The sequence below is a fragment of the Dermacentor albipictus genome, chromosome 1, assembly GCF_038994185.2.
Source record: "Dermacentor albipictus isolate Rhodes 1998 colony chromosome 1, USDA_Dalb.pri_finalv2, whole genome shotgun sequence".
Taxonomy (NCBI): Eukaryota; Metazoa; Arthropoda; class Arachnida; order Ixodida; family Ixodidae; genus Dermacentor; species Dermacentor albipictus.
This window is the reverse complement of record NC_091821.1, coordinates 309,742,990-309,770,942: the sequence shown is the minus strand read 5'-3', so window position 1 is coordinate 309,770,942 and position 27,953 is coordinate 309,742,990. Positions and strand designations below refer to the sequence as shown.

Genomic DNA, 27,953 nt, shown 5'->3' with positions numbered 1-27,953 from the left:
AACAGCAGTTGCAGATTAACTTTGTTCTGTGCGGTGCACTTCTCCTCGCGCATTGCGTCTATGCGGAAAAGCATACTTTGGCGGAGCCATATTGCAGTTTCGATGTCTTGCTGGGGGAGGGGGGGAGGGGGGGGGGCGAAAGAAACGCTGAAGCACTTTTCTTTTTTCCCTAAGTGTTTCCGGCTGTGACGTATTTGATCATGTTGTTTATTGACTGTCCTTCTGTCAGTTCTTTACTGGAAATGGCGTTCGAATGTAAGCTTTATCAGTATGCATGGGATTCTTGTTGCGTATTTGTGCAAACGGTGCTAACGTATGCTGCGTGTTTTTTTTTCTTTTATTTCCGTGTTAATTTGTGTGGCGCTTCTCTTCTTTATGCAGGATGCTGGTAGGAGCGCCTCGAGCTCAGACTAGCCAACCAGGCACAAACCGGTCCGGTGCTGTTTACTGCTGCCCCATGACCACTCGCTACGACGACTGCAGGCAACTTACTGTAGATAATGATACCAATGGTAGGTGTAAATATACTGTCATAAGCAGTGCGACACAAAAGAGGGTAATGCACACAGTTTTTTGCGTGTGTACATGAGTGGGTGGGTGTGCATATTTCTGTTACACATTGCTGTTTACTTGTTATTTGCTTGTTGCACATATATGTACTGTACGAAACAGCAAGTCTGCTGTCGTCTACTTTGCCTTTTGCTTTCAGCGCCTGACAAAGAAGTGCTGAAAGACGACCAGTGGTTGGGTGTCACTGTCCACAGCCAGCGTCCTGGAGGTTCTGTTCTGGTGAGTTGTCTGACTCTCTGTGGAAGTCTCTTTTGATTTTCATACCTTTGTTCTCATAGCTGGTGCAGTCATTTCGAACCTGTGACAACTCCTTTCTCCTTTTTATTTGTAATATGTGTACCCTTCCATGCATTAAGTAGTGTTCTTGTGGTTACTTTTCTTGACAGGGCTCTTTTCAACTTATATTATGCAAACTGGGCATGGAGAACTATGCTACAGAATTTTCAACACTAGTGCTCATATTTCAGCAGATGCTGTAGTAGCATGTGCTATGATGAAAATGTATGGTGCTGAAACAAAGGCATTTAAATAAGGATGCTTAAGAGTAGTTGCGAGTGACAGAGAAAGAAAATGGCTAATTATTAGAAATGGCTGCCACTGATGTTAGAGCTGCAATCCATAATGAAAGAAGGTGATAACTCAGCCATACAATGAAAAGGAAGAAGAGCCACATCTGTTTGAAAATCATGGCAAGCAAGATGAGGCTGGAATACAGAAAGATATGTGGCAGGACAAGATTAACGAAGTCCTTAACAAGAAGTTGAGGAAAGGGTACGTAACTGAATGAGTAACATTGGAGAAACTCTCCAACATAGCAAACTAATGTAGAAATGGAAGTAGCTAACAGAACAAGTGCCATTGTGATGCCCACTAGTGCATCAGACCTTAGCTGTTCTGCTTGTTATGATGTCATTAAAATCATACTGCATCTGCCTAAGCACAAGCAACGTTTTTCGATTTAGCTTCAAATATCTTGATTGAAAGTGTTCCTTTTTCCTTCTCATTTGCTTTGTCAATTGACTTGTGCTAGTGATGGTTTAGTTAAGTTTAGAACCTGTATTTGTTTGCCTCTTGCAAATTGCAGCATGCAGCAAAGAGAGCTTTTTATCTTCAGTTAACGTTGTGGTTCCTAACAGGTTCACAACAGGTTGGTTGAGCATCGCACACATTTTGCGATGACGTGGGCTCATATCCCACCTGCACACCTGCAGTCAGTTGTTTTTTCATCCGCTTTTACTTTAGTTTATTTATTATTTCTACATTTCAATCAAATAAACAAGTAATTTCTCCCGTGCTTTCTTTCTTGTCATCTGTTATCTTTATAGGGTTGTGACTTACGACAACCGGGCCCCTCTATTCCCTTTATTCTTTTATTCTCATTAAGGCATGGTAATAAAGCTCAGTTGCTAGTTACTGCTTGTCCTGTCCACTTCTTCGTCTTATGTCCCATCTGAAATCATGGTTCCTTTCCCCTTTAACCCCTTTATTCTTGTTCACAAGGGGCCCTAACACTTAAGCTGACAAAGTTAACATTGATACATTCTTATTGCACCACGCTCATATTTTGTCCTGGCATTGTTTTGCTGTGCAGGCATGCGCCCATAGGTATGTGAACAAGGGTGATAGCTACCGGTGGGGCCGAGGTATCTGCTACACACTTAGCCAATTCCTAGACCTGCACCGGGCTTGGGAACCTTGTGAAAACCGGCCTGTTGACAAGGCACATGAGCAGTTTGGTTTTTGCCAGGCTGGAACCAGTGGTGTAATCTCAGAGGTGAGAACACTTCTTTTTTCCATAACAATGTCTGCTGTTATATTAACATGATCCATCAGACTCTGTGGCTTCTCTTCAAATGCAGCATAAGTATAAGATATTTTCTGTGCCCATTCTTGTGGCAACAGTTTTCTCCCAGTATCTGCTTTTTCCTTTCATCATGCATTAGAGAGCCATTAGAAGAATGGTTCCTGTAGCCAATATGTAACCAAAGCTCATTCTTATTGGCTCCACAACCGATGTGCCAGTTTTGAAAAGTGAATAAAGAAGGTCAAGTCACTAACACGTAGCTCAAGTGATCACAGCCAAGTCACCTATCAACTACATGTAACAACCTTCAAGGAATTGCATAAAGGCCTTGTAATGAGTGAGTACAGTGAAAGCTCGTTAATTCGAACTTCAATAATTCGAATTTATGGCTAATTCGAACTGTACGATTTGGTCCGGCCAAGCTCCACAGAAGTGTATGTATAAAAAAGTCCGTTAATTCGAACGCGAGAAGGTTCCCTCACGGATAATTCGAACTACACTCGCCTGGCACACGGCCAGAGAAACGCGCCTACTGCCTACACACAAGGCTGTATTGCCTCCGAAACGGAGAGAACGGCGCGCGAAGGCAAAATCGAAAGAAAATCTAAACGACGCGGGGTCAGCCAGAAGGCAGCGGCAGCTGCCGCCTCTCCGTTCTACGTAACCTCCGAGACTTCGTGCCCGTTGCGAATCTCGGAGGCTTTGCAAATCTTGTACAGGTGCTAATGTTGTGCGGAGACGGCACGGGAAGCGCCATCGTAACACAGCGAATCAAGTACATCGCAGCTGCGCTTGCAATCAAGAACCAACGAATCAGGGCCTTCGCCACCTTCACATGTTCAGCGTCTTTGTCTCGGCAGTCTTCATCGGTTGTGCACGTCTGTTTTCAGCTAAGGAGGTATCGGCCATCGCGATTCATTGTGATGGTGTTAAGCCTCGGCTAACGTTTGTTTCGGTGGACATCGGTAGTGTGGCATAGTCGGACCCAGAGCTTCGACTTCAAGATGGCGTGTGCCCGCGGCACACGCCATCTTTTTCTGACACGCCAAATTTCTGACATGCCCTACTGCTTCGAAATCGCAGTGTACTGTTGCTCTCCTTCACTTTCGTTAGTTCGAACTTTCGTTAATTCGAACTGAAGCGGCTTCCCCTTGCGGTTCGAATTAATGAGCTTTTACTGTATATATCAGTAATATGATTAATGATACTTCAGTGTGATTAACCTGCTCCCCCTCTCTTCCACAGTTCTTATATGGACTACCCACTAAACAAAATCTGCAAAGCTGCTCTGATTGTGTTGTTGCAGGACTCGACCATTGTGTTAGGTGCCCCTGGTCCCTACACGTGGAAGGGAACCGTCTTCACCATAACAGTACAGCGAACACTGCGTGACTGGGCTTGGTCTGTCAGTCCCTTCCTCGACGAGGAGGCACCCGTCGAGAAATACAGCTACCTTGGTCAGTGCTTTCTGTCATTAGCTTAATGCAAGAAAGTTCATACTAATACTCGTCATTCTGAAGGCAGCAGGCTTGAATGTTAATTCCATGTTATGACACACTCTCACATTGCAGTTTCTTTTGGTTATGTGTGAGAGGTGCTCTGCTTTGATTTTTTTCCCATTCAAATTTAATTCTGGCATGATAGTGCAGTCAGCCTGCATTCATATGAACATCATTTTTCATAATCTTGTTTAGTGATCTCTAAAGAACTCCTCATACAGACCTGGCAAGCACCTACTGCACAATGGCTTGGCCAGTCAGTCACACATTGATAAGCTGGCATGCATCTCAACTTGAGGCACATATATGCAGGAAGTAATAATATGCTTGAACAGTTTAGCACTGCACTTGACCCTTTGCTCTAAAAGGGACCATGTTGTGAGAGAGAACTAGTTGTTGCGGCACTTTGAGGATTTATAAAGTGTTCTTGAACAGGTGCAAGGTTACTGTCTTCTTCCTGTGCTTATAATAAGGAAATGATCACTGTATCATTCCGCAATGAAACATGAACCCTTGGAAAAAGTGCATGCTTCCCTTTTCACATTTTCTAGTGGTTTGTTTGACACGAGTGTAATTCATTCACATATGCAATAGTTTCAGGCTAGAGTGTTAATGCCATGTTGTGACACAATCTCACATCGCAATTGCTCGTGGTTATGCATGGCAGGTGTTCTGCTTTGATTTTTGTCCCATCCACATTTAATTCTGACAAGACCAAAAGTTGGGCAAGTTGATTTACGTACATGGTGAAAAGCAGCACAAATTGAACATATACAGAAGAAACACACAGACGAGCACTCATCTGCACATTTCTTTTCTGTCTGTGTGAAATTTACACTGCTTTTCTCCACGAAAATTTAATTCTGGTGTGATAGTACAGTTAGCTTGCATTAATTCAGACATAATTTTTCATAATATTCCTTAATTCAAACTGTTATCAAAATTTTGGATCTATTGCCATGGTTTCGAAGCATGTTAAAGACAGCTGACTGACTGAACTTTTGGTTAATTCCAACTTTTTCGCTACCGCGTCCAATTAGTGCCAGTCATGCCACTTCAGTGGCCGTAATGGGCTGAAAAGGAATATGTATGTAGCGTTCTGTATTATCAACTGACTTGCGCTTGCGTTGCCTTGAAGCCTTTTTGCATTATGTACCTAGTAGAAGCTTTATTGAAGCCCATGATGCCTGCTTTGACACACCTGTTTCGGAAGGTTTTGATAATCTTTCTAAGTCTTTGCCCTTTCTTTTTATTTTGAAGTATTAGTTTTTGTTGAAGGAGGTGCACAAAGATGCATTGCTGGCTTGTTTGCTCATATATTAAATTATCGTTTATAGTGTATACTGTGGACTCATTAAGTGGAACCTCAAGTGACCAGGGAAATTGGTTCTGGTTATCAGGAGTTCCATTTACTGAGAGACAAAGCTGAACACAATTGCATGAATACAAAGCCAACCAACCATGAGGATGGTGTTTCATTGAAGAGGCAGTTCCATTTAAGCAATTTCCGTTTATCGAGATTCCACTGTAGTTCTGTCCTGTATTGTATCTGACCTCCTTGATTATACACATTTGATTGAGACAGTTAATAATTCTTACTCTGTGAGCAAGAATTTGTGGTCTCACAAAGCTAAAATTAATATGAATGAACTGTATGTGAAATGTCCTGGGATTTCTCAAAGCTATGGCCATTGTAAAGCTTTTAGTTATTGTTTTCAAACATTGAGGAGGTACCTTGCTCTGTCATGTAACCCTCTGAATGGACATTTGATTTCATGATTAGTGTCACTGTCACATATACCGGTTCTTGTTTTTATTGTGTTGGTAAATTTGATAAGGCCTGACATGTGTTGCCCTAAAAAACATTCAGTTAGACTGATTTTGTGCCGTCATATCACCAGGCATCCAGCTTTTTTATGTGGATATGTTTGTGCCTTTTATCTGTGAATGAGTTGATCCCAGTAGCTTGGCAAAATGATATGAGAGCACATCAGTCTAAACCAACAGAAAAAGAAATTGGGTTCATGTGTCAAATTATCCCTCTGACAAATGATATAGCAGAAGTATAGATAATTGAAAGCAGTTCTGAACAAGTGGGTCATCTTTTGCAGGCATGTCAGTAACATCGGGCAAGTTTTTCAACAACAGTATGCAATATGTGGCTGGTGCACCTCGGTCAAATGGAACAGGAAAGGTGGTGTTCTTCGGCAAGGAGAAGGGACTTTCAAACCTACGAACACTGCTTATTCTGAATGGAGAGCAATTTGCTTCATCCTTTGGCTACTCACTCACTTCACTGGATCTCAACAAAGATGGGTGCGTAAACATCAAGTTTTTTACACAGAAGCTGTTTGGTTTCCTGTCTCCTCTCTTTTTTGTTTCTTTCTTTTTTAAATATGATTCACCCAAGCCTTCGGTCATCCATTTTATTTCTTCTTAGGCAAGTGATTGTTTACGAACTGATCATGCCTTCTTGACAAGAAGCTAGCTCGCCTTGTCGCACTGTACAAACTTACTGTTGAAAGAAATGCAGTGGCTTCAACATTTATTTTGTGATGAAAGCCATGGTACCAAATGAGTAAATAATTATTTATTAGAAGAAAGAGTAAAAGAAAAGAGAGACATTGTCTCTTCTCAGTGTTTTCACTCATTCATGCTGTGTTCCTTAAGTATTTGCAGTTCTACTCGTTAGTTGAAGTTGAGATCTTCTGAGTTGAAGTTGAGAACTTCATGAACTTCACAGCTACACACGTCTTCTTTTGTTTACTTATGAACGAGAAGATGGGAACCGAGGGGTGCAATTTTTGCTAATCAGAACCATGTGAAGCCAACAAATTATGAGGTTAAGGAAAGCATAGGGGAACTTACCTGTAAATATTAATTGAAGTATGGGAATGATAAGCTTAAGTGTAATGAAAATGGAAGGAAAGACAACTTGCTACCGGTTGTTTAATTATGTATTTCCTGGAATGTGTTCTTTTCTTGCAGACTAATTGACCTTGTGGTGGGTGCTCCGTTCTATCATGGCAAAGGTGAAGGAGGTGCCATCTACATCTACCTCAACTCGAAAAAGGTACCAGAGCCTCTGAACTTTTTCACGTTTTGTGAGAAACTATAAATGAATTTGAGATTTTATTTTTCAAATGTCACCAAATCTTCACATTAAAATTTGGCACCTCTGTCTTATGTTGAAGTATTCCCACTTCTATCTTGCATCACATTAGGGCATATCCAGGGACACAAAGCCCATCAAGCTTATTGGGAAAGATGAGTCCAGATTTGGATTTGCTCTGTCATCAGCTGGTGACATCAATCGTGATGGATATCCAGGTAAGTGAATGCAATAGTCGTGCATGCAATTAGTGAATAGGCTGCCCTAAATATTAAAGCCAAGATAGTTATGATGTGTGATGAGAATGTACCTTGCATATTTTTCAGTGTTCATCTTCCTGTATGACCTCCCTTAGTGGTCTTGTAGATTAACAAACGAAGTGATTAAATTTAAACTTTTGTACTATCATCTGACAACTGCTGATGTGACATATTCCTCTTGGTACACATTTGTTGCATGTAATGAAGCTGTACAATTACATTTAAATATTCAACTTAACTTTCAGATCTTGCTGTTGGTGCACCATATGAAAGTGGGGGTGGTGCCATCTACATATACTTGGGGTCAGCAGATGGCATAGTCAAGGAACCTTCTCAGGTATGGACATTACCCCACTTGAACCAGTGTATCTCACATTTGTGGCCAAGACAAAATACTAGAAATGAAGAATTGGCATAATTGTGTTTTATGAATTAGGGCTGTCATAGCCATTCTCTGGAAGCTTACAAAGACAAATATGATTAACAGAGACGCCTTTTTCCTTTTCTCTAGCTGATGTAATATGAACCAAATGAACACATGTTCTATTTTAAGAAAGCAGTCCCCAAAGTCATATGTAGCCTTTTGACTTGGTAATGTTGCTTGATTCCTGAACGTGTCTCCTTATAACTTAGCATGCCTGATGGCTAAAATGGCTCATCCATGACCTGATATTTTATGCTCACTATTACCACTTGCTGATTAGCAGGCTGTTAACACTGTTGCCAAACAGACCTTCCACCAGTACAAGCTGGGCTAGGTTGTCAAGCACGCCATATGTTTGTTCCACACTTTAGGTCCTGAATTATTTTTAATCAGGCTCTCTTTACTAAGCCAACTGGCTCACAATCCCTGTTCAAGTTCAGAAATATTTTTATTGCAATATTCTCAGTCATCTGGGTATTTCTTGTAACACCTTGCAAATTGTACTTAATATACTTGTATTTGTTCAGGTTATACGTCCACAGGACCTTCCGAATGAAATAAAGGAAAGGGTTAGCACTCTGGGCTATTCCCTGTATGGAGGCATGGACTTGGATTCCAACGGCTATCCTGACCTTCTTTCTGGCAATTATGAGACAGATAGCATAGTCCTGTTCAGGTGAGTTTGGGAGCAAATTCTGTGTCCTTAATCAAGTTTTGTATTGACGAAAGGAAAATGCACGTTATTCAGTGGCATGAACATATAGCAGACTTCTTTTAACATAGCTTTTCTAAGCAGAATTCCCATGACAAGTACAAGCACTGCTTAGTTTCCCACAGATTCAGTGCAAAAGTAGTTTACGACTCTCTTGCAGTACCATTTGATATACTTTATAAATGCATAGCACACATTGCAACTGCTTGCACATATGTTGTTGTGAGGCACAGACCAGCTGACTACGAACCGAATCCCTTTCCTGGTCCCTGGATTAGTCTAAACAAAGAAGGTTGACCTAACGAAGCAACAGCAATGCGCGTGATTGTTGAATAGATGGTGACAACTGAATGCATCTCGAGTTAATTGTGCCGGCACCGAGTCAATGAGTAAACTGACCTTCATACCCCAGGAGATGCCGATAACTACCATCATCCAAGGTGTGAAAAAGGCAGCGAAATCTTGACCACCGAGTAGCTGTCAAGTCTCAAGATTGATCTGGCGGCGCTTTGAGAACGTGTGTGAGGAGTGGTAGCGTGGGCGTGAAGGCGAGGGGGGGGGGGGGGGGGGGGTAGGCCGCTTCATTTCTTGGGGGTGCACCCCCACTCCCCTTGGGTACGTGCCTGGTTGTTGCACATATTATCACAGCTGCTGAGCGTAAGCTGGTGATAAAACTTGTTGTTTGTACGACGTGGCATGTCTAACGCATACCTTCGTTTGCTTGCACAAATGGAGAACCTGACACTTTTCCTGATGTCATCCCTGCCCATTTTTTCTCTACAGCATACAAAGGCAGATTCTTTTTTTCTACACAACTTCACCTTCTCCCCTCAATTGCGTATGCCAACTTCTTATCCATTATGCTGCCTCAATACCATCTGCTGTGCCTACGCTCTCATTTGTGCAAGCCGTTAGGGAAAAAAATGCACACATCTACCGACTCTTTTGACTTGCGCAGAGCAGTCCCCATGAGCAGGCAACATGAATCCTTTAGCAAGAATTTTAGTGGTGCTGGAGATACTAATGTTATCCTTGAGTACTAAATGGCTGAATGTATTGTGTTGTTTCTCTTAAAGTGAGAGATCACAGCTAGGAGAGGAACACAAGGAATACAAAAGCACAATTATGTTAGTCTGCACCTATAGGTGATCCTTGAAGTTGACAGCAGCAATGGTGCATTGCATAGGCGGAGGTGTTTGCATGTGACACATAGGGATGCACATGCTAAAAAGTTTAGCAATGTCTAGCTTTAGATTTATGAAGTTCAAGTTTTAGATGTTGTTCTTGTGAATAACTGTTCCCTTATTTTTGCATGCAGGGCTCGTCCAATCATTGACATTAGCACCAGAGTCAAGGGAAAGCTGCAGAACATAGACCCTGCTGTGCAAGGCTGCCCAGATGACCTCGACAGCCGTTATGTATGGTTAGTACTCATTACTTTAGCAAATCCTGGATTCTTCTCAGGTTATTGTGCTAACTTCATTTAACAAGACCTCTGCAAATAAGGAAGCAGCTGTGCAAGCATAAAATCTATGCAACAAGACATGTAGTATTAAGTTTGTGCGAAATAGGAAATCGCATTAACCTTGGAAAATGGCCATCATAAGCTTTTATGTATTAGTGGTATGCAAATGTTCTAAATTTCAAATACAAATTAAATAGTCTTTGTTATTCAATTTGTATTCAATTTGAGCCCGCCGTGGTTGCTTAGTGACTGTGGTGTTGGGCTGCTAAGCATGAGGTCGCGGGATCGAATCCCTGCCGCGGCAGCTGCATTTCGGTGGGAACGAAATTCGAGAACAACCGATTACTTAGATTTAGGTGCACGTTAAAGAACCCCAGGTGGTCCAAATTCCTGGAGTACTATGACGTGCCTCATAGTCAAAGTGGTTTTGGCACGTAAAACCACGTAATTTAATTTTACTTTTTTCGTCTTCACTTTGGGAATGCACTACTTGAAATCGTTGAATATTCGTTTCTTTTAAATGTGTAAGGGATAGCAAAACTTATTGGAGGCTAAAAAGAGAGAAAATGATGGAAGTGTGGACCATTGTGAATGATCTCGCAAAGCTGCACTTGCTGTGCAGAAGCACCAGTTCCCGAGTGAATGCAAGGGTCAGATAACTATTGCTCAATCATTTTCAGTCATCCACTATCAGTGCCTTACTATTTGACAGCCTGTATGCGAATTTGTCGCTAATTAGACAGATTAATATATTATTTGACCATTTCCACTATGTTTCCATCCCTTTAAAACAGTGTGCAGTGCTGTAATATCTTCCTTTTTAAAACTTGCACCAATATCTAAGCACATGGGGTGAAATGCAAAAACACCCTTGTAGTACTTAGATTTAGGTGCACGTTGAAGAACCCCATGTGGTTGAAATTTCCAGAGTCCCCCACTACGGCATGCCTCATAATCAGAAAGTGGTAGTGGCATGTAAAAAACCCATCATTTAATTTTAAATTTTCCTTTTTAAAACTGACTGAACACACTACACATACACCTGGTGACATGCTGTTTGCTTTTTTCATTACTGTCATTGTCATGGTACACAAGATGATTGAAAGAAGTTGTTTCTCATTTACAACCTGCTCAATTGACCTGACAATAATTTGCTAATGGCGTTATATGCATTTATATATACCTGTAAACAACCCACGTAAATAATGTCAATACAGTTGTTTTTTACCAGTTGGACTCCACACCAACTTGATTATGTCACCTGGTTTCGATATAAAATATGCCATGTTTAATTTGATATTTAGAGGTAATTTTTTTCTAGTATTCATATTTGATTCGATTCAGAAAATACACTATTCGAACGCCCTTAGATATTGTGGTACAGACAGCATTCTGAGAACATGCTGTCAACGCATCTTTTTTGGCAAAGCAAAAATGGCTATCTGTAGTTTCTTCTTCTTGCTTCTTCTTTTTGGCCCTTCTTGATTGATTTGAAATAATCTTTAAAAGACATTTTTAAGATCTGAATGCACCAAACAAAGCTGATTCATATCAAGTTTGACTCCGCTTTACGCAATTCCTCTCGTATTTAGCTTTGGGAGAGGCAGTGGAGGTATGGGCTAATATAAATATGTCTGGTGTCTTTTTGGCTCAGCACACCATGCAATAATAGATTAAATGGAGGAATGGTGTACGTGGAAGTCTATGCTGAAATGTCTTGTTATAATGCTACCAGAGTTGGCCTAATGGCAGCTTTGTAGCATTATAAACAATATAATAGCAACTTCACTGGTGCATAATATTTGCTTTTCCCCATCTTTTCTTTAGCTTCTCCTTTGAAGCCTGTTTTCAGTTTCTACACAGCACCATGCCTAAGCTGCGCAATGGCACCGAGGCAGCACTGCTGCTCAACTACCGCATTGAGGCTGAGACATTCACAGGCAAGAAGTACTATCGTGTCCGCTTTAATGCATCTGCCAACTCGGAACATCCCAACATTGTTGAGCGGGAGCTGGAGGTTCCATGGTATGCTGCGGGCAGGGAACATTGTTCCAGGGAGCTGGTCTACCTCAAGGTTTGTCATTCTTAAACAAGCACAAACACATATTCTTGTTCAGAGAAATGCATAGATTAGGCAATCAGTGTGATTGGACGGTTGAAACACTGGAGGCTGAATCTTTGCATGACCTCAGCTTATGCTTTGTCCATGACTTTGCACCTGTGTGTTATACAGAAACCGAAAATCAGGTACTGTAATACACAATAAACACTGAAACAAGGAATAACATGTGAACACTGACAGTGTAAGCTGTCCATGTTATTAAAAATTTACACACCTGAAGCACTAAATTTGATCTCTGCCAATCAGGATAGCAGAAACAGTTTTCAGTGATGAAGCTTTAAGTGTGTGTAAGTTGCACTTCATGTGCAGTAATGCTTTTATTGCATTACTAACTGCAGAAATGAAATGAGGAGACACTAATTGGGTTGACATATAGAGATTGAAAAGATCTGATCTGAGCACTATAATGCTAAATTTTAAATATGTACATTGCACAAAGCCATACTACACTTTCAGCAGCTTCTGGCAAGTGCTTCTTTTTTTAGCTGTTCACCATTCTTCCTGTGTGACTTGTGTTTCTATCTTTTTCGTGTTAATAGTAAGCTAACAGTACTGATGTGATGCACTCAGCTGTTATTGCACAGATGCTGTGGACAATGCAACAATGTGTCTATATTCATGATGCACTTAAAACAATGGGAAGAGCCAGAAGTCAAACTAAGGAAGAAAGGCCAGGACGCAGGGCTAAATAACAATGATGTGCTTTATTAAGGTGAAAGCTTTAGACGGCTCATGGGATGAAAAATCCGATGTTCGGCATTAGGGCACCAAAATTCTTAGGGAGTTGAACCCTCTACCTTTGGTGGGAGTCGAGCCCACTACTTGTGGTGTTAATTAAGATGAATTTAAGACCCACGATCTTTGGTGGGAGTTGAACCGGCTGGTTCTACTGAAATGTTTTAGCTGGTACATCTCATGTGCTTGTCCTTTACAGTAGCAGTTGATCGCAACATGATGATAAAAGAACCCAAGTATTTTGTATTTTTAACACTTAATGACAAGATTGCTGTGAAGGGATGTGGATTGGCATGCTGCTTTTGATTATAGTATCTTCAGTTTTTACACATTTTTATACGCTGCTACTGAAAACAATGTTTATGGAACAGTATCTTCTTGAATAATACATTGACAAAATGACCCCATTTTTTCTGTATGTGTGCTCAGCATGTACCAACATTGAGTATACTAACTTGCATTAAACTAGTTACCACATGCTGCTCTAGCCACACATGTTTCTTCGGTGAAGGACGATATGTAACACATAATGCAAATTCATTTTTCAGGACAAATCTGACATTCAGAGTGCAATAAAGATGAAACTGAGCTACTCACTGGTTCAGAGGGTGCCCCGTCTCCCAATTCCCGGAGCCTCCCTACCAGACATTGATCGCTTCCCAATACTGAACCAGAAGGAGGCTTCTAGGGTCTTTGAGGTGAGAAAGTCTTGTGCAAATAAGAGCCTTGTATGTTCAACTGCTGTTTGCATCCCAATAATGTTCAAGAAGTTTACTAGTAAAAATAGTATGCAATTTTCAGTTTGCTTATTCATTGTTCAAACAAGTGGTCAAAGAAATGTCTAGTCAACATTACTTGGTTTGCCATGTTTGTCTTCTTGTTAGGTTAAACTGTGCAATCAGCTGCATTAGAGATGTGCAGTTTAACTCCAATTCGTTTTGAACAAAGCGGCATGAACTGGTTAAAGGTACTGGCAACTAAAATTTAAAGAAAGCTTTTTTCATAGCCATTGAAAGCTCACCCTAAATTTATTTTATCTGACGATTCCGTTGAAGATGCTCGAAGAATTACCTAAGCAGACCTTTTCACTGTGCAAGTCCTCTTCATTCTCATTTGAAGATCTACGATGCTGCATGGGATGGCTAAACTAAGCCTTCTCATTAAAACTTGTGAGCCACATAACCATCGCTTGATGGCCATGTTGCACACCAGTGCACAATTTCTGAGGAGCAAGGACACTTAAGTGATTGTAAGTGCAAGGGCTATAAAGAAATTGTATATATTGAAACCAGGCACTCTTCATTTCTCATTTAGTGGTTTTTTGTCATCACACTGTGCATGTACTCAAATGCTTCCAAATTATCTCCATAAAGCATCACTTGCCTTTAATTTTGTGCGACTTCTTTTGACAATATGAAAACATAATGTTTGTTTAACTTCGAATGTCATGGTGAAATCTCTTAGTACACCATCAGAATAAAATTTTCTACATAGTAACTTTCTAAGGTGTTTAGTCTGTTATTGGCCCCTATAAAAGTAGCGTCAAAGAAAGAAAAAAAAATAGAGGAGCATTTCAAATGCACCGATCTTCTGAAAAAAATTTCATCGTAAGTTACCGTTTTTACGCAAAAATATCTTGAACACGACTATAGGTCGACCCCTATATTTTACACTCGCCGAGGAACAAATAAAATATCTTTTGTATATAAGTTGACCCATATCGTTTTAGAAAACCGAAAAACTTGAAACATGACACACCTTTAATTGCAATAAGCTTGGCTACTAAATTTCGCTAGTCAATGCCACAAACTTCATCATCGTCGGAACTGCCAGAGAAGTCCTCGCATGTCCTCGACACCCTAAACAACATCTTCCTCCGAGGTGCTGTCGTGTGTGTTGGATATGCAGCATTTCGACACTCCAACCTGGATTTAGTCTGGACTGGCATGGTGGGCACAACAGAGGAACTCCGTTAGCTTGGTACTTTTGTTAGTCTTGTGCACGTATATAAGTCTGGAATCATTGTTGGAATATAGGTTAATAGCTCTTTTTGGGTAACGTTCCTAAAAAAAAAAAAACTATATTTGAATAAATACGGTACTTGTAATGTTATTTCATATGTTATTACCTTCACCAGAACAAGCTATTATTTTTATAATTATATGTAGGCCATTTCATTGTGTGACTTAACTGCACTGTTCTTGAGTGCTTATGTCGTGCTGTATTTCTTAAACCTGGGAAGTGATTAAAATTTTTTATCCTGTTTGGTTCACACTTATGAAAGCCAGTGCATGACATAGAGTGTTGATAGAACTGACACATATTGGTAAGTAATGTGTTATGCCTACATGAGGACAAAGTGTTTCCGAGTGGTATTCTTCGGATCGCTGTGGTATGTATTTGATAACCAAAAGGATGGAAAACTGGCTGAGTTGGAATAGGTTCATGGTTTACAGCATGAAAAGATGAAGACGAGCAGAAGAATGGATGACATGAGTGCAGTCTTGCAACTGAAAGTTTATTGGAAACTGTAGACAAATAAATATACAACAAAACAAACAAGAAAGAAGTGAGGTGACAAATTCACTGTAACAAGCGCGAGGTAGCATTATATATTATCTAAAAAAATGAACTCCTGATTAGTTAAAGTGACAGATGGCTGGCTGACACACGACTGCACATGTTTACCAATCTGGAAAGCTTTGGTGATTTCACAGATGCACTGGCCACTGTAGTCTGATTTCTCTTGGCTGCGCATTAGCATAAAAGGGATGATCTCATCACAGAAAATGTGTTATACACTGTAATCTCATTTGGGCGCTTATAATGGCTTGTACAACCTCAAAATGGTTATTTTTGTTTGCCTTTCATGCTCTAGGCTCGCTTCCTCAAGAACTGTGGAAGCAATGACATTTGTGAAAGTGACCTCCACGTTCAAGCTAAACTGCTTCTGCCCACGTAAGTACCTGAGCAAAACTGAATCACCTGCATGCTATTCGCACCATTTGCCACTTCATCTGCTCTTGTCCAGTCATTGTCTCAGACACACAAAAACTCGTGGGCCTTTATTGTGGGACAGGCTTTGGCCACCTCATTTTGTTTCCACCACACATTTGTCCCAGAACCACTGCAGTGATAGGACATGTGCAAGGGGGTATTTGCTTTAAGATTATCGTATAGAGTCTTTAAATTGTGTGAAACCTTAGAATATTAATTTTTGATGGCCAGTGCACATACTGAGGCCTGGCGAGCTCTGTTGAACTAAGTTATCCAGGACAATTATGCATATTTTAGTGCATTTAAACTGTTTTTTTTTTAGCTGTTGCACATATATTTTAACTTCACATAAGCTTATGGGAGCAGTAATGGAAGATTTCAGCTCATTGGAAACACACAGCTGCCACTTTGAATTTTTTTCAGGGAGGAAGGTGTTCCTGTGCTGTTCCTTGGTGAAGAACATGTCAACATGTCAGTAGAAGTGCACAACCGGGGTGAACCAGCCTACGATGCTGCTCTGTACATCTACCACTCACCTGCATTAAGCTATGTTGGCCGCAAAGTTGTGTCCACAGTGAGTTAACAAATATTCACCTTGACAGGTTATTCTTCAGGACTAGTATACTGCGTAAGATGGCTTTGACAGGTCGGGATACGTACCATTGTTGTTGAACTTTTGTTTTACATTGCAAAAGCCCTAGTGAAGCGTAACTATATAGGTTGTCTCAGCTAACATTAGCCAAGCTGTTCAACAACAACAACAAAAAAAAAGATGGAAAAGACATGGTGCAAAATACGGTCTTAAGACCTACGGTGTTTAGTCATCAGATTTCTGACAACCAAACACTGTAAGCTTTGTAATTGTATCTTGCACTGTATTTCTTAATTGTCTTCTTTTTGTTGAACAGCTTGGCTAACGTTAGCAGGGAAACACTGTATAGGCACTTGAAATCCAGTTTACTGTAGTAGGACTACTACATCATTATGTAATGATGCTCTTACATAGAACATACCTTGTAGATGTAACATATATCTGATGAAGGGTAGAGGCATCATTTTTGAAAACAGGTGCATTATGAAGTATCCAGATGCAGTGCATATTATTAATGCAGTAATCTTGTATGTGTGGGCGTACACAACTTGAAGCTGTAAGTGGTAAAGTAGGCCTCTGCTAAATCTACAACTGGTGCTTTTCTTGAAGGAGTCAGTATAAGTGATAACATTTTAATTCATACTTTTTAAAAATACTTTTATAGTACGATTTTTCACTCTTGCTTTCTTTTTTACAGAATATTTCTATGCACGTTTATCATCTGTGTATGCTTTTATTGTGAATTTCTTTACAGCAACTCTTATGCTAAGTATACTACTAAATTGTACAAAGTCCATTTTGTCTATTCCTCCATGACTGTTATGCATACCAAACTTTTCTACAAACAAGGATTCTCGCTCCATGGTATGCATTCTTGTAGAAGCAAAATATTAGCAAGATTATTAAGGTAGCACTTGCTGCACAATGATTCCATTACAAGATTTTGTACATTTTAATAATATAGAAGCAATTGACACTAATTGAGGGTACCTCTTGCTTAATATATTCTGCAACTATTTTAACTCATGCGCATTTTAGGGCCTTGATGTGGTTACCGCATGATAATTTCATTATCTGTGTGTGAGTCCTAGGGTCTTGCAAGAGTACCAGTCACCATGGGTTCGAGCTTAAGGAGCCACAGGGCCACGTCAGCCATTGCCTCTCGTACGTTTAGCGTGCCGCTATGCGTGCGCTCAGCCCCCAAAGCAGCTACCAAGCGTTACACATGCAAAAGACACAGTATTGCCCTGAGTTAGAGGAAACCGTTTGTCTCCGGCGGCACCCAACACTGCACAAACACATGGCCTCGAGGGTTTGCGGGAACTGGAGGGCTCCCTTGTCAGGGCCAAAAATACAGCCAGCGATACACCGATAGCACATTGCTGCGAGTGCAAAGGCTCCCCCCAACACACTATTGGGAAAAGTCCCCATGGCTATGCTCCATGCTCTCACGATAACCAATGGGCCAACTTGCATTGGCTCAGGCAATCTCCTTTGGCTTGGGCCTCTGATATTTGCGGCTTGGCACAGTTTGACCACACGCAAGCACTAGGCAGCATTCTTTGGTTTAGCGTCCAAAAGAGGATCAACACAACATACGCACTTGCGGTATGGGCAAAGGCACCGCACGCGAGCTCAAGTCCGAGACACAAAAGGGCCGCTGGACGAGAGGAAAGCATGTACGTACCCAGTGCAATCCCGGAAAGAACTCCTGTGCTTGCGACGCGGGCAGTTGCCAGCGGCCGCCGGTGACACGAGCGCTCCCACCCCGAACCACCACGAGCGTAGTGCAACCGTCAGCAATCATTGCGAGTGAAAAGGAAATAGGTGTAGAGGCACCGGGGCATACCTCAATCCCCACAACTGTCATGCTACCACGATTCAGTGTGCTTTGGCAATTTAGCAGTCTGGCTAAAATTCTGGGTTAGTTGGTGCTGGGTGGGAATAAACCTTGCGCTACATAGTAGACCAAGGAGAGGGCAACAAAACACACGGATGTTCTCATCCTCTCCTTGCTTGTCCATTTCTTTCTCTCACCATGATGCAAATCAAAGTTTTCTTACTTTAGATGATCTGTGACTACTTCAACCTTTACATTCTTTTGGGGTCTGAATGTAGTTGGTGAATGATTATTTTAGTAAGCTGTCATGCCATAGACTCCGTACGCTTTTGTGAAGTAACATTCACTGGCACAAACTAAAGACATCCCTTTCATTGGATACCCTGCAACTGTAAACTGTCGTGCACCTTCCAGGGCCTGGATGTGGTTGACTGTGTTCCTCATGCCACACATGTTAAATGTGAACTTGGAAATCCACTAAATCAGGGCAAGGTGAGTGATCATTTTTACTGTAGACATAACTTCAAGACATATCCATTTAAGATGAACATTATATGAACATAGAAGATGTGTGGCTCACCTTAATGAGTTAAGCACAGGTCTTTTTTTCTCTCTTTCATTGGTATTCTAGTCGTCTATATATTTTGCAATGCAGAAGAATATCTAAACATCCTTGAAAAAATTGGCACCAGTCATTCACCAGGACTAAACTTTTGTTTGCGCTTATGTTAGTCCCGATAATGCTGGCATTTCTTGTATATAGCTAGTTAATGTTTCTTACAGATGGAAATACTCCTTCGGTTTAATACTCGTAGTGAGGCTGATGCCGAAACTAGCCTGAAATTTGCCATCAAGGCTAATACGTGAGTTTTACTATATTATTCTCATTGAGAACAGCTGGGAGCAAGGGCGCGCCAAGTGCTCACTTGAAATGTTCTTTTTATCTCCCTCATTAGTACAAGCCAAGAACTTAGCCCTGAGGAAGACCTGGCCATACACGTCAATGTTGTGCGTGTTGCAGAACTTGAACTCAGAGGGTAATTACATTTTCTTCTTAGTATGTACTACCTTTTGTCTTCTTGTATACTTACAGGAATTGTAACAGAAATTCATTGCATGCTGGCTAATATTTCTTTTTCTATTTTTCTATGATTAAGTCTGTGTGGATGATTTTGTAAGTGAAACGACAGTGAGTCTTGTGCAGTTTTTCACACTCAGAAGCACTAAAGTGGAGACCTTCATGCTTTTCAGAGCCACACAGCCAGAACAGGTTTGGTACGGAGGTGCTGTTGTTGGAGCACATGCCATGAAACATTTTGATGAAATCGGCAGCAAGATTACCCACACTTACCAGGTAGGGTTCTCTCTTTTGTACTTTAGCACATAAATTCTTGCTGTTGTTTTTAGTATGCTTAAACTGTCGAGCAGTGCAGCATAAAGATACATAAGTGCCTGAGCTTGTAAATGCACATTGGAATCTGGAAGCAACATCACATTATTTTCCTCTGATTGATCTTGTTGCTATTCACTGCTTGGTCAGCGGGCTATCCAGCTGCAGTAATAACCTGGGTTCGGTTTTCTTTGAATCGAGCTTTGATTATAAGGATTCTTACATATTATGATATCACATCCAAGTTAAAGAAAGAATTTATGTGGACAAGATACAAATTTTTGTTATTTTTATTCTAAAAGAGTGCAGTACACATGTGTTTGCCACTCATGTGAAAATAAATGTGAGAACTGTATCACTCATTGGTATCACTCATAATACCATGATTATTGCATCCAAACTAGACTGAAGTTTCGCAGAAAGATGGAGGGTTGAAAAAATCAGTAGTCTTTGAACAAAGAATTCCTTGTTCAACCAGTGTTGAATGCTTATGGCATATTGCGTATCACTACTGCCTCAATGTTTCAGCACTCTTTTTGAGGAGCAACGTGCAGAGCTTCATTTCGTGTAGAAATATTGCTACACAAATAAAACACAAGCTGTGGCTGTTTAAACCACGCCTGTAGCAATATTTCTGTGATGTCTTTGTAAATTAAAAAAATTTAAAAATCACTGACGATTACGATACTCCCTAATGCGAAATTTGAGTGCAGCTCTATATGTGTTTTCATTTCGCGACACATTGGATGGCGCAGACAACCTGTTCGGTGCTGCATGTTGCAACGGCAGTGAAGTGTGGCGCCACGGCCTCACTGATCAGGAGATCGTGAGAGGCAGTGTGTGAGCGACGCGGGGGCATGATTCACAGCAGCTGCTGCATACAGACCTCTGATGATGCAGCGCTTCGTTCCCATATATGATATCAGTGGACACGCTCGCTGCATGCCTTATTGATGGCGTCATCAGTAAACGGATGATGTGCACTAGTCTGGCGCCATCTCGTTGCGATTGTAACCACAGAACATATTTTTTCCAATGCTTTTCTTCTAATGCTTTCGCCATACCCTCCTCCTCATGCTGTCGTTGCTGTCTCCATCTTTCATCCCCCGCTGCGCTTCGCGTTCACTCTTTCATCCTTCGCTGTGCTCGTTCGCTTGGTTACGCCAGGGTACATTGAGGGACGCCGACGCCCAACGTAGGAATGGGTGCCCGAGAGCTGCGCTCTAAAATGCGTGCAATTACTTCCTATTCATAGAGATGATGACGGCAAACTGTGTCATGCGAGAGGATATGCAAATAAAATTTGATTAATCATATAGCTGCTGTGCAACTGAACTCACAGTGAGGAATTCAGCATAGGAGAAAAAAAATTTTGCATCTCTAATAATTTGAGTTCATGTTTATACCAAAGTAAGTTATCATTTTGTGTGGTCACCAACTTTTTGCAGGTGTTCAACCATGGTCCTTGGGCTGTGCCTTCCCTTGATGTTGTTGTTTCCTGGCCATTTGAAGCTGAAAACCAGCAGCAGCATGGAAAATACCTTCTGTATATGACTCAAGTTCCTCAGGTTCGTTATCAGGCTGCACATGTGTTGTAATGCACAGGTCTTGGGCTGTCACTAAAAGTTTGCCACCCGCCGTGGTTGCTTAGTGGCTTTGGTGTTGTGCTGCTAAGCATAAGGTCACATGATCAAATCCCAGCTTTGGCAGCCGTGTTTCAATAAGGGCAAAATGTAAGAACATTCGTGTACTTAGATTTAGGTGCATGTTAAAGAATCCGAGGTAGTCAAAAATAACCCAGAGTCCCCCACTATTGCAAGCCTCATAATCAGATCGGGGTTTTGGTGCATAAAACCCTGTAATATATATTTTATAAAAGCTCACTAAATTCAGTGGATAAACTGCCAAGAAGTAGATGTAAGAGGCTGTATCATATTGCACTAATTAGTGATGTCTTGTTGCCCTACAGACTTGCAAGCATTCACCATCTATTACCTAATGCTTTGTACTTGGAGGCTGATGGCGAGATCTGAGTGCATTGGTTTCTGATTCTTTTTAGGTGGCTGGAGATGGTGAATGCTTCATGGAAGAAAGTCAGGTTAATCCACTTGGCTTGAAGGTAAATTACTCATCTTATGTTCTATTGTTAGGGTAGGATAGGGTATTACATTCCACTGTTAGAATCGTGTAGGATACTATGTTTAATGAAACTGCTTAAATTTGCTGCATGGAAAGTTCTAGCCCATAATTTCTTGTTCATTTGCATAATAAGGAAAATTCCTGAATGCAAGAATCACAAACATCTGAAATATTGCTCAAGAGGTAGTTTTACTACCTATGACGATGATGGTTTCTTTTGGTAATTGTGCTTGAGCTACAGAACTGCTAGCCTGTGTTCATACCATAACTCACCTCTGTTCCTCTGTAGGACCGACCCAGTGCCATCACTGCTGCTAGTCGCACCAAGAAGCGGGAAAAGAGGGAGATAGTTATCTCTCCAGAAGAGGTGCGCCTGGAGGGGAAGACTGTTAGGCTAGTCACAATGGTGGGTTTCCGAAAAACATCCTGTGTCACATGAGTAGACTTGTGCCTCATCCTCTAACATAGAATGCAGTTCACATGCGGCTACATGGTTAAATTTAATGACATTAAAATTTAATATTGTTAGCAGTGCACGTTGTTCTGATGTGTTGCCATGCTATCAAATGCATGCTCATTCCTGATGTTAGTGTTTAGCATGTTTAGGTGACTGAAAACAAGTACGTAATGTTTTGTGCCTCTTTGTTGGAGGAAATATCTTTTCACACAATTGAAATAATCAGGGTTGCTATAATTTTCAGTTAGACACCCTCAAAGTAACAGGTGGAATTTCTCTTTCAGGATTTAACCAAAGTGGTTGACAAGCACATGCTGACACAAAAACAATGCTTTCGCAAACAGAAATCCACCTTAGCATAAGCCTAATAAATTAATAAGTTTTAGCGATACTGCTCAGACATTTAGCCAATGCATAATATTACATTTTTAAAATTGTTTTTCTGTGGTAATGCTGCATTTACATCAGGTATTGATGTTTATGACATGATGTTTATGCTGCCCATATGCTGCACTGGTTGCCAAGCAGGCGTTTCCCCAGGAGTTGAACTTAGAGGGTTGTCTAAGTGTCTAGGGATGGGTTGAGGGTAGAGGAGAAGCGGTAGTCATTTTCAATTTTTTGTGTCAATGTGTCACGTAGGACTACCAACGTTCGTGACTCTAACACTCATGAGAAAGATTGGGAACAATTAGTAATTCACTTTACACAAGAATAAAATTGTGTTTATGATCAGACAAAACAAAAGATCATGAGACGACCTATGTGTTCGAATTTATTGAATTTGCAGCTGCTACACATAACCATTAGTTGAATATGCACTAGCACAGGTACGTCGCACATCCCAACTCACTCAATAACTAAACTAGTGAAACAAATATAAACCAACGTGTGAGCATCTATGAGCTCCTGCAAATGAAAAAAAAAAGTAAAGCTCCACAAATGGAAGTGCCATTCTCAACCACATTCCAAACAGTTGCATTCACCTGGATTTCTTGTTATACCATTCCACCACTCGCGATAAAATCTGTAAAAAAAATTACCAGTGGTTACAATACTCCCTAATGCGAAATTTCACAGCAGCTTTTTTTTTCATTTCGCGATATATTGAGGCATTGCACCGATCACCGCACTGGCTGGCAGAGCTGCGATGCGCGGTGTCTTATATGGAGTGGTCACACAGTTTCCGCTTCCCGGCAGCTGCAGCTTACGCAACCATAATCTTTACCAGGAAATGCTTGCGGCGAATTCTGTGTGTGAAAGAGAGCTTTCTGGTTCTTTTTTTTCTTTCCCCCGCGCAGCCAGATCGGCCACTGATGCAGATGCGTGGGCGTGAGCGCCATGTGGTGGTGCTTCAAGGTGGCTTCTTCCACTTTCCTTCTCGTGCTTCTGCACCCTCCTCCTCTAATTTCCTCCTCGCACTCCCTTTGCTCTTGCCATCTTTCATCCACCGTTGTGCTCGTTCACTTGGTTACGACGAGGTACGATGCCGAGGCATGCCGACTCTCAACACAGGAACAGGTGCTCGAGAGCTGCACTCCAAACCACGTCGGTCATTGTCACTGCATTTCGGGCATCTGGCAGTTCCAAACCTTTACTGGTGATATTCAGTAGCCCATTCACATGGTTAGGGAGAAGGCGGCTTCTTTCTGAAGACAAAACCCAGTTGAGGGCCGAAAAATAGTGCTTGACAATGGCTGTGGTGATTGGTAGCAACAAAAAATGACCAACAACATCTTTCAAATGGGAAACATAGCGATGAAGGGGGGAACAACGAGGAGCAAAGATAGAAATGCTGTGGATGTCGCATTGTCCTTCAGTCGTCGGGAGATGTTCCACCTTGCATCTAAGTTTTTTCAGTGTTCTTCGTCTTATGGCAAACTGACTGCTGGAAGGACTTCCTTCCTGTTTACTGTCTCTTGCTTTTGCAACAGGCACACATAGAAAGTTCACGAAGTTCTGGTGTGGTCAACAAGTCACTGCCGGAGGTTTTCAAGAATCAAGTATTTGTCCTTGCTTAACTGACGCATGAGGCTGTCCTTGTTCTTGTCACTCAATTAAAGTGCAATTTTCAATAAGCTTCTCTGCTGACACTTGTACTTCTTTGAGTACTGCTTCAACAGAAAGCTCTGCAATTGCCACCATGGTTGCCTCAATCAAAGGGCAAAGATCCACCACTGTCATAGTAGTTGGCTGAATGGCATTGTTTAGAGATGACAGTGGTCTCTGGAAACGATCCACAAGTGTAATAAAAGGATTCATATTTTCTGTAGTCCAGCTGCACTGCTCATGTCAGCACCATCTTGGTAAATGCTTTCCAAAGCGAGTAGCAGTGGCACCAGTACATCCACGATCACAGCCAACGATCGCTCATGACTGAGCTACTGAGTTTTGCCTGGCTGGACCAATTCCAGCTTCAACTCGAGGGCACCTTCGATGTTTTTGAGGACACTCAGGCGTTCAGCAATCTTACTGAAGAAAGAGTAGAATGAGGAGACTGATTAACGGTCCTCTCGATTTCCTTCGACAACTCTGCAGCACACACTAGGGCAAGCTGGAGTAAGTGACCTCTTTGGTGGTGGTAACAGAGGTTAGAGCTGCATTTTTGCTTGAACCTGTACCCTTCTGTGCCAACCAGAGCCATCTTAGCCGAGTCGAGTTCACATGTGCTGACTCATTCAGGATATGCGTGGTCGCAAAAGAAGCCGATGCATCACAGATAACTTCGACATCGTGGAATGCATCTGTTGGTTATCCATTGACATCAAGATAGCATATGGAGTGACTCAGGATTTGCTGTCCATTGATGTCGGTGCACTCATTGGCCATGTAGGAAAACTTCTTAAAGGAGCACTGACACAAAATTTTGAAGTGGAGTTAACGCGTGAGATCGATTTATGCGGCACACACACATTGTCTGCAAAATATCAGCGGCAAATATAGCTTAGAACATATTTAAGATCAATTTTAAAGTGTGTGCGTGCAGCCAACCACAAAACGCAGCACCTCACGACGTTGACATCAAGGAAGGATTGTAAACAACTGAGAAAACGCTACATCACAAATTTTTGTTGGCTACCACACTGCTTGCATGTGCTCTTCTTAGTTGTTGCTTGTAGTGGGACGTTCTCCGTGTCACTGCAACTTCAGAATTAAGCAGCAAATTTTGTCGTGTCTGCAAATTTTCCACACTACCAGCTTTACTGCGCTGCACTGACCACTGAACGTGGCCGATGTGAGGGTCTTGAGGTTTGTCCTCATTGTTGCTGGCTGCAATATCCGAGTCGCTGCTTTCTAGTGGGTTGAATCGAAAGTGATAGGCCACGTCTAACATGGTGGTGGCTCCCACCTCCAGGAAATTGTCGCCACTGGATGACGAAAGCGATGACGACAATGGTGGTGAGGGCATCGCAAAGCATGTGCAGGCATAGCAGACGAGCTAGCAACACGAAGGTCATGTTCCTGCGTGCATGCTGGTGTGCATGTCAGCGCATACATCAGAGGTTTTTGCCATCCCGTGCCCAACTGTGTTTACATTCCTTCTCTGGCCCATCTCGTCACTTTCTGAAGCTGAAACTTGGTCTGGTCGCTACAAACAAGACTCCAAATAATTACCTGTTGCGCTCTGAAGTAAATGAGGTTTCATGCCGTGATTACTGGGTCATTAGCTACTCATTAAAACAGAGAAACCAGATCGAAATTTTTTGTGTCAGTACTCCCTTAAACGGGGAAATAGAGGTTTGCACCTCTATTTCTTCACCGTCGTCCCGCATGGTTCTAATCAATCAGTTGAATTCCTTTCAGAAAGGTAATGTGCATTTGTGGGTCTTCTCGTGAACTACTGCTCAATTTCAGGATTCATAATGGAAAACGTACTTAACAAGGAAAGGATCCCAATTTTATAGTGTGGACTATTTCCTGCTTGAAAAGGAATTAAGTACCCACATTCTTTCTCATATACTTGGTTTGATAGCCAGGACTTTTTGCAGCCTCATTTACAATCTCTGAAATTGTCTGCGGCTGGCTTATAAATGCTTTCAGCGTATTTGTGTTGTCTCGAGGTGTCGTGGTTTGCGGCCTTTTCACCAAGCTTGGATGCATTGGGCTTGCTGATTGGCTTGATGATCCGTGCACTGCCTGTTTTTCCGCTCCTGCTGTGGAGGAAGTCCTACACTTTTTCACATTGCCTGGGGCTGCTCAAAACAGCCCCCACACCTGAAAGACACATATTTAGCAGCACAACACGCATTGGAGCAGTGGGAGGTGCGACTGTCGAGCTCTGACCTGGCCAACTAGTAGTCGCTGACCGACCAAGGTGGTAGGGCAGCTAAGACCAGTGGGGCTCTCGACTAGGGCCCCCCATAAGAATAATCTATTTTGATCATTGAATAAAAGTTTCTTCTCTCTCTGTCTCCATCAGTAGTGAGCTTCCCTTCATTATATGCCCGTCTGCAAATTTTGCACCAGTAGCCCTCTTTGGTAACATCAATGAAAGTGAATCTCTTCACCAATGCACAATGAGAATGTCCTTTCAACAGAGTGCACTCTTCGGTGGTCGGTTCCTCTTTCGGGTCTTCTAAGGGGAGGCCCTCAGGTACAGTAGTGGAAGCGTCCAATGATGTCGCATTTTGATCTTGCTTCCACGTTTTCAGCGGAAGAAAGACGCTCTGGATAGGTTGTTGCTGCTTCATTTCCAGCACGACCTACTACAACCAGAAAATTAAGTAAAACAAGCACGATTACATCTTCATTGCGCTCACAGGCACATATGGTTAGGCCCTTATACTACGCACTTAATTTATGCGATATAAGCAGAAAATTCCAATGCTCCTGCTGGTCTTGGAAGCATTGCTGTGTTGAGAAATGCTAGAATTTCATACCTAGAGGGCACTTCGCATATCTGAGCATCCAACGATGCAGCAATTCATGCGAGGCATTGCAATACCCTTACTATTGTGATTGAGTGCAAGGCCCTATTTACTGCAGCCTGACATCACTCTTCCATTGGGCATGCACCAAGGTGATTCAGTGATAGAGAACAGATCACCCCATGCGTATGCAGAGCCCTATTTCGCGTTGTGTGGGAAGCGCATACGGTGCATCCATGCTTACGGTGTGGCCCCGGCACTTTGAAGCCCATGTGGTCACCATATTCGGTGTACTTTCTTTCGTGTGGAAGTCGTGGTTTCTTCCGCCACAAATCGGCCATGGACAATGTGTCCTTTTGTGTACAGGCCCTTCTTCCAGCTCAGCAAAATAGAATTCCCCATTGCAAGTAAAAAAACAATCGTTACAGATTAAGGGGCTGCCTTCAGGGAAACAAGGGGGTGTAGGTAGGATGAGACTAAGGAGCCTGTGGCCATCAACTGTCGTAAACCTTGCCTCTATGGCACTGGTATTAGTAATAGTTACGAGTGTCCACTAAATGGCGGTGATAAAACATGCTACTCCATGGCTTTCACATGCTGGCCAACTACGGAAACTGTTAAAACACATTAATAATAATGAGTGACATTTCAATTTCATGGCCTCAATTGTTCGTGAATTAGGGGCTTTGAGCTGGAACAGCAAGGTCACATGCAACAATAGACTTCCCAGTTTTCAGGACATTTGCCACTCTCAAAACTACTGGTGCACAATTGACACAATGATCTGTTATATAGAGAATATGATCATCCCATACATGAAGCAGCAACGCAAAAAATTCAGGCTGCTCTCTGATGCCAAGGCCTTGTGCTTGTTTGCTGTTCTTGTGGCTCACCAAGCAGGCACTGTTCTCCGAAAACTGAGACACGATAACATTGTTTACATGTTCATACCTACTGGATGTACAAGCCA

At 41.9% G+C, this 27,953-nt stretch overlaps 1 protein-coding gene across 1 annotated transcript in view; it reads left to right on the top strand.

Annotated features, from left to right (window-relative positions):
• Positions 1–27,953, top strand: part of LOC135907018 (integrin alpha-PS1-like) — a 160,148-nt gene that overhangs the window by 112,036 nt on the left and 20,159 nt on the right. Inside the window, exons 2-22 of the mRNA XM_065438677.2 lie at positions 382–512; positions 710–789; positions 2,162–2,344; positions 3,681–3,831; positions 5,985–6,189; positions 6,862–6,946; positions 7,098–7,203; positions 7,491–7,582; positions 8,197–8,345; positions 9,700–9,804; positions 11,674–11,920; positions 13,252–13,401; positions 15,582–15,661; positions 16,124–16,274; positions 18,547–18,624; positions 18,916–18,995; positions 19,089–19,169; positions 19,384–19,486; positions 20,971–21,090; positions 21,582–21,641; positions 21,951–22,067. Coding sequence (XP_065294749.1) covers positions 382–512; positions 710–789; positions 2,162–2,344; positions 3,681–3,831; positions 5,985–6,189; positions 6,862–6,946; positions 7,098–7,203; positions 7,491–7,582; positions 8,197–8,345; positions 9,700–9,804; positions 11,674–11,920; positions 13,252–13,401; positions 15,582–15,661; positions 16,124–16,274; positions 18,547–18,624; positions 18,916–18,995; positions 19,089–19,169; positions 19,384–19,486; positions 20,971–21,090; positions 21,582–21,641; positions 21,951–22,067 — 2,554 coding nt within the window. The remainder of the gene's footprint in view (positions 1–381; positions 513–709; positions 790–2,161; positions 2,345–3,680; positions 3,832–5,984; positions 6,190–6,861; positions 6,947–7,097; positions 7,204–7,490; positions 7,583–8,196; positions 8,346–9,699; positions 9,805–11,673; positions 11,921–13,251; positions 13,402–15,581; positions 15,662–16,123; positions 16,275–18,546; positions 18,625–18,915; positions 18,996–19,088; positions 19,170–19,383; positions 19,487–20,970; positions 21,091–21,581; positions 21,642–21,950; positions 22,068–27,953) is intronic.